The sequence below is a fragment of the Dendrobium catenatum genome, unplaced genomic scaffold (genome assembly GCF_001605985.2).
Source record: "Dendrobium catenatum unplaced genomic scaffold, ASM160598v2 fragScaff_scaffold_1163, whole genome shotgun sequence".
Classification (NCBI taxonomy): domain Eukaryota; kingdom Viridiplantae; phylum Streptophyta; class Magnoliopsida; order Asparagales; family Orchidaceae; genus Dendrobium; species Dendrobium catenatum.
This window is the reverse complement of record NW_021319625.1, coordinates 1,245,745-1,253,240: the sequence shown is the minus strand read 5'-3', so window position 1 is coordinate 1,253,240 and position 7,496 is coordinate 1,245,745. Positions and strand designations below refer to the sequence as shown.

The following is a 7,496-nucleotide window of genomic DNA, read 5'->3' as shown; positions in this document are numbered from 1 at the left end:
TACTCGACTCGATTACACCCCTAAGCTGAGCTGGCAAGGGAAGATGCATTGGATCAAGGGAGACCCAATGCCACCACTGGTTGGGTTTAATTGGGCTAGGATTGAAAAATGGCTCAACGGGAACCTCTCTTTGGGCACTTGGGTCAATCCAAATGGCTAACCCAAGTGAGCCCAAGGCTTGGATCTCCAAGAGGGGTCTCTTGGGGGCCTAAGGGGTCACCCCATGGGTTTAAATAGGATTGAAGTGGTCTTGGTCAAGGGATTTGAATGGGTGGAGGTGTATGGAAGGTTTGGTCAAACTTGGTTGACCCCTTTGAATGGGTGGAGGTGTATGGAAGGTTTGGTCAACCAAGTTGGCCTATGGTCAAGAGTTGGGTCCATTGAGTTCAAATTTATCATATGAACTCAATGGGGGTGATCTTATGCCAAGTGGAAGGCATTTGGTTTGAAATTGTCATTTGGTCCCTAAGGGAACACCTTAGTCAACCAGGTCAAACCAAAGTGTGGGTTTGAGTCCAATGTGTTCCTAATGATGTTTAGGATCCATTGGAATGAGTTTTGAGGGTTCAATAGAAGGGTTGGATTGAACTTTACGGAAAAGTTCAAAACTCCTTTAAAAGAGTATTTTGGTCATTTTGACCCCTTAGTCTATTTTGGGTCAAATTGAATCAAAAAGGTTGTAGAGTGTTGATCAATAGGTCCTAATGAAAGTCATGGAAGTGGTTGGAGGGTTTGGAAAGGGTTACAAGGCCAAGATCTACAAGATACCAAGTCATAGGTACTTGAGAACACTATTTTTTTTTAATATAATAGAATAAAATAAATTATATAAATTAAAAAATAATATTCTCAACTCAGCCAATTTTATTAAATAAGCATGTATTATCAAGTCATTATGTGTGTTAAGTCAGGTCATATTAGACCAACTTATAACAGCATGTCCTATCAAATCACTATGTGCTACTTATTAAGTATTTATCAAATCATAATTGATCATGAAAATTGATGGAAAGAGCCTATAAATTGATGTATGCTGTTGGTTTTCTACATTCTCAACTTCTTATATAGATTTTATTGTGGTTGTTTTATGTTCTTCTACAATGCATCGGAAGGAAAAAATTCCTTTAAAGAGCTTGATCTGGAAGGCAGCACTAGATTAAGGGAATGTTTAACACATTCCACTGATGATGCGTTAAAGGAGAAGGCCAGATCAAATGAACTTTATCATTGTTGTATGCAATCTTGATCCGATATGGAAGATTGCATATTATAGGACACATACAGCATAGCTATGATGAGCCGCTCTTACAGGGATGACGCCCGTTTAAACGAGGAAGTTTGAAAATATGTACATAGGAGGGTTATGAAAATGGTAGGACATCCAGCACCAATGAAGATTCTGAAGGCAAGACATGCTGAAACAAGAAGACTTGAAGATGGATTGGTTGAGACGATTGTGGACAACCTAACAGCTGATATAAGACATTGTATTCTCTACTAAAAATGACATCCTGTGGTAGATGTTTTCCTTGCTAATACATATGAGAATCTGATATATTGGCCAGGTAAAAAGAGGAAGAATTTTCTTGATGCGTAGGATTGTGAATGCTTCCAGCATTGGTATAAAAAAAAATTCGATTGTTGCCGAACCCAAACAGAACTCCAAGCCCGCACGCGCATGGTGATAAAGAAACATTGAAGTTATTATGTTTTTAGAACTTTGTAACGAGCGCATAGTAATGACATTTCATGCATTATATTATTTATTAATATTATTATTATTTTAATTTATAGGGGGATTTACATACATACCACTTTATTTTATGTTATTTACGTATCTAACACTAAAAACATTAATATTACATGCCTAGAACAAATTTGGATGTATGGAATGAAATATTAAAGTTTATAAGATTGTATGAATGGTAGAAATGAATTATAGAAGTGATATATTTGATACTAAAGTTGTATAAGGGTGGTAGATATGTAATATAAATATTTTTGATATTATATATATAAATAACATGAAATAAAGTGGCATGTATGTAAATTTCCCTAATTTATATTACTGTAAATTTTTATTGTAGTTTCATTACCTATGTTCTCTCAATCTATTTAAATATTTTTAAATTTACGATCTTTATGCATATTTAGACATTAAACTTGCTTCTTTTTATAATTCCAATTTTAAATAGATTTTGTATTATATTTAATTATAATTTATAAATTATAATAACTATACTTAAATATTTATACTTATACAAATTTATATATAATTTTTATTATAAACAATTATATTTAATCTCTTAAATTAATGGACATAGGAGTGAACATATCATTCCAAATTTTTAATATATGAACAAAATAAATAACAATATAAAGTCTCTTTAGGTTAATAAATTAAATTAAATTAATTTTATATTTAATCATAATGTATACATTATAATAACTATACTCATAAAAAATTATATATAGTTTTATTATAAAAAGTTATATTTAAATCTCTCAAATAATTTAGGAACATAGTATTCTCCGAAACCGAAATGCAAAATACGCCTGTTTATTAGGCGCATTTAAAGAATGCGCCGAACCTATTAGCGCATTTTTTAAATGCACGAAACAATTCAGTGCATTCAAAGAATGTGCCAATGGGTTTGACGCATTCAAAATATTCTTTGAATGTAGCAATCAGGCTGTGCTTTTTGAATGCGCGAAAAATTATGACGCATCGGCTGCTTTTCATATTTTTTCCCATTCCCGCTTCTCTTGCTAAATTTGATATATATTACGCTTATTCCTAAAATTTTTCCATTTGGTCTAAGCTCTGTCGTTGGTCATCATTTACAGTCAATGCTCTGACTTCTATCATTCAAATGCACCAACAAGCATCAGAATATCGGATCATATCAGCCAAACAATACGTCAAATGTCTTCAAACCCTGTACTTCGTAGCAAATGGCAACGTCTTGCATGTTGCAACACCAAGCCTTTCCAACTATAAGTAGAAGAGGCCAGAGAACGACAATGGCGTCAACGAAGTAATAACAAGCCATGATACCTCATCTCCTCCTCCTCCTATCCTCGACCCTTCTCGTTTCCTCCGCCACCACCACGCCCCTCCAATCCTTTATCCAATGCTTCAACTACAAAACCAATTCACCTAACCTCCTCTCCCTCCCCAACACGGCTTCCTACAGCTCCGCACTCCTCTCCTCCGTCCAAAACCAACGTTTCCTCATCTCACCAAACTCCTCTAAGCCATCTCTCATTGTCTCTGCCGCCTCTCCATCACATATCCAAGCCACCGTAACCTGCGCCCGCGCAACTGACCTCCGTATTCGCACACGCAGCGGCGGCCACGACTATGAAGGCATGTCTTACTCCGCCTTCACCGGCCCTAACAACACACCGTTCATAATCCTCGACATCGCCGCTCTCCGTTCGATATCCATCAACGCAAGCTCAAAAACCGCTTGGGTTCAAGCCGGCGCAACATTAGGCGAACTATACTATGCCATCGCTAAAACCAACAAAAATTTAGCCTTTCCCGCCGGCTTCTGCCCAACTGTCGGTGTAGGCGGTCACCTAAGCGGAGGAGGGATCGGTACTTTGACGCGAAAGTACGGTGCCTCCGTTGACAACATCGTCGACGCGTGGCTTGTCGATGTAAATGGTCGCCTCCTCGATAGGAAGGCTATGGGGGAGGATCTTTTTTGGGCTATCCGTGGTGCCGGTTCAGCGGGATACGGCGTCATGGTCGCCTTCAAAGTCAACCTCGTCGACGTCCCATCGGTGGTGACGGCTTTCAACGTAGGCAAGACGTTGAGACAGAACGCCACCAAAGTGGTGGCGCGGTGGCAGGAACTTGCGCACCAGTTTGATGTCAATCTCTTCATCCGAGTAATAGCTCAAGCCGGCACCGACACAGATGGGAGTAAAACAATACAAGTTACATTTAACTCATTTTACCTCGGGCGGAAGGAGGAGTTGCTCCACTTAGCGCAGCAGAGCTTTCCAGAGCTTGGTTTGAAGGCTACCGACTGCACTGAAATGAGCTGGATTGAGTCAGTTTTGTTCTTCTATGGTGGCACAGGAAAGCCATTGGAGACACTGTTAAATAGAACTCCGGAGTTCAATAGCTCTTTTAAGGCAAAATCGGATTTTGTCCAGCAACCAATAACAGAGAATGGGTTAGAGGAGATTTGGAATTTTCTGATGGGTGCAAAGGATGAGCCTTTGGTGCTTATATTTGAGCCTATGGGTGGGAGAATGAGCGAGATAAAGGAGGACGCTGTTGCTTTTCCTCATAGAGCTGGGAACATTTATAACGTGCAGTATTTCATGAGGTGGTTTGAGACGCAGGAAGGTGTGACAGAGAAGCATTTGGAATGGATGAGGAAGATGTATGGGTTCATGACGCCTTATGTGTCGAGCAAACCGAGGGCAGCGTATTATAACTACAAGGATATTGATCTGGGGAGGAATGTGGAGGGGAACGGGACGAGTTACTTGGCAGCTAGGGTTTGGGGGACGAAGTATTTTAAGGGGAATTTTAGGAGGTTGGCAAAGGTGAAGGGAATGGTGGATCCAGCAAATTTCTTCTGGAACGAACAGAGTATTCCAGTACTTTAGGGCGTCGATTTGATCGACGATGTATGAAAGAAAGGGTGAAGAAGTTGAAATAAATGATTTGTTTGTGCACTATTCAAATCAAGGTTAAGAACTCAATTAAGATTTTCATAATGCCATTTGGATTACTTGTAATTTTTATTTTATTTATGTTTTAATATGAAATAAGATATATTTTATATATTAGAAATATATTGTTTTTATTTTTTGAATAAGTTAATTTATGTGATATTGGGGATGTCACTAGTGATAGCTGTGAAAAAAATAAAAACAAAAAGTACAATTGATCTCAAATCGGTCCATAGTGCAGATGTTTATTGTAAAAGTTTAAAATGGTGGCAAATAAAATTATATTAAAATCATTTAGTGCAATTATTTTGAAAAAAATAATGATATTTTTCATGTCTGTACTGAAGAATCAATGCCAATAGGAGAATTTAGTATTGCCATGGCTATTGCATGCCAAACAACTACAACTATTATTATTTTTTTCATTTTAAACCTTTCATATTTTTCATTGACCTACCATCTCTTTTATGAATATCACAACTTCCATAATTTTTGTTTATACAAAATAAGACATATTTATACCTACTATAATAAAGAATTTTTGATAATTGAGACGAACATTATAATCAATCTGATCAATGACTCATAATGAGAATCCCCTCTTGTTTTATCAACACACCATAAAAATATATCTTAATTTAATTATTATCCAATAAATATTTGATCATTCTGTAATGCACTTAAAATAACTAAGGAGTGTTGCAGCTGAGGTAGAAAAATACATTTTTAAAAATTGACTTCAAGTGAGAAGTGATTGCTTGTAGATATAATATTAAGTTTCAATATTGGTAATGGAAAGCATTAGTATTTATTTTTTTTTAAATAAAAGGAAATATATTAAAATCATCAGCAAAGGTTACAACAGCAAATATAAACGCTAACATAATTAAAAAACTAAAAAACAAACAAAAAAAAATAAATAGAAGCTAAAAGCGAGCTCAGCAGAAGGTCAAGGCTCCTAACGTCCAAGACGTCCCGCACGGCCCATCCAGAAAGGCGTAGCAAGTGTCCCGACAAACCATCCCGAAAATGCACACCTTCGGTTGCCACCAGCAAAACGACCCGGACGCGAGGCCCGACCACATCATTGCTCAAAGCCTTGCGAAGTCGCAAATCGAACAAAATATCAGGGAGAAACAAAATAACGAACAGAAAAATCATCTTTTGCGTCGACCTCTCCCCCAAAATTTACCACGAGTGGCAACCTTTGGAGAACACACAAGATCAAAATCCTGGTCGAACTCAAACTTTTCCAACTCCGAATCAACATCCGAATCCTCCAGCCAATTATTCTGCTTCCAAATATCCAAACCAGAAGAATTACCCACACATTTAGCCATTACTTGGGTATCCACCTCACTAACAGAGATCACAACAAAATTGTTTTTAGCCGAAATAAATTCATCTCGACCCAAAGATGGAACCTCCTTCTCATTAACAACCGATACCACCTCAACAGGCACAAAGCCATCATAACCAACATCTGCCTCATTTAAAACTTGAACACCCCCATCAACAGCCACCTGACCTTCCAAATTTGAAATATTACACACAGGCAAGATACGAGGAGTAAAGAGATGGGGTCTTAATTTAGGAAAATAAACCCAAATTGGAATGGCTGACGATTCACAGCCAATGTCCAGAAGAGGCGACCACTTCGTGATTTTCACAAAACAATTATTTACCATATACGAACGATGGCAAAACACACGGCTGTAATCAAGCTCATTAGACAATTTAATTAAGACATGCGATTGATCCAGAACCGTGACCGAAAACTCCGCTTTCAGTTTGAGTGCAAAGAAAAATTTCCGAATGGCATCCAGAGAAGGGCGTTTCGTAGGAAAAAAACCAACTAATGCAAATTGAAAAGGCAAAAAAAGCGCACAAATTTCAGCTTCAGAGATCCACAAGGACTATAAACCTCGAAAAGATCCATTCCGGAGATCAGGAAAACTCTCCGAAGACGAAGAACCAGCGAGTGCCTCAACAAAAGACTTTGATTTAAAAAAACTAATCATAAAACCAGGATCTTCCACACGCCGGACCGCCATCCAGATGGAAAGGACTAACACCCCCGGGAAGATCCGCCGCCGAGAAAACAAATGTGAAACCCTAGCAGAGCTTGCGACTGAAGAAACATCGATAAATTTACTTTTTTGGAAAGCATTAGTATTTGCTTTGATGTCATTCAAATTATTTTAGATGTGTCACAATTAGGGTAGAACACTTTTCAAAGCTACAATAAACTTCATGGGTAAAGATAGCATCATTTGGAAGCTAAGATAGAGTTTGAAGATTGAAGAATACTTCATACATATGATGTTGATAAAGAGTGTACTGTCATCATATATATTAGATAGTTCAATATGAGATTTTGGAGTAAGCACTCTTACTTGTGCAAGACTTAAATCTATGTTTCTTTATATAGCTTGGCTAGTGTTTATAATTAAGTGGCTAAAAGTAATGATAATAATCAATAAAATCTCAATCTTTTGCACATTAGTCGTCAAATATTGTGAGAACTTGCTCCTTGTAGAGGACTAAGCCCTTTTGAGTGCATAAAAATTTTTTTTTTCTTTCATATATAAGCATGATTGACATTCTATCCATGATAGCGATGGCTTTACAAGTGATGTGACTTTTGTGACGATCTTGAAGCAGACAAGAAGAGGAGAAAGGGAGTAGGACACGGTAGCAGGTAAAAGAAGAGAAATAAAGTATATTATGAATCACTGTTTACAGGTGTATATAAAGGAAATAACAAAAGCAAATAACTAATGAAAAGGGTCCACGTG

The 7,496-nt window shown here is 37.4% G+C and overlaps 1 protein-coding gene across 1 annotated transcript; it reads left to right on the top strand.

Moving 5' to 3' along the window:
- Positions 1 to 3,051: 3,051 nt before the first annotated feature.
- LOC110114661 (berberine bridge enzyme-like 22) lies at positions 3,052 to 4,664 on the top strand. Its single transcript, XM_020847609.2, has one exon. It carries the CDS (start codon positions 3,052 to 3,054, stop codon positions 4,630 to 4,632), a length of 1,581 nt encoding a protein of 526 aa, XP_020703268.1. The 3' UTR covers positions 4,633 to 4,664.
- Positions 4,665 to 7,496: the final 2,832 nt, after the last annotated feature.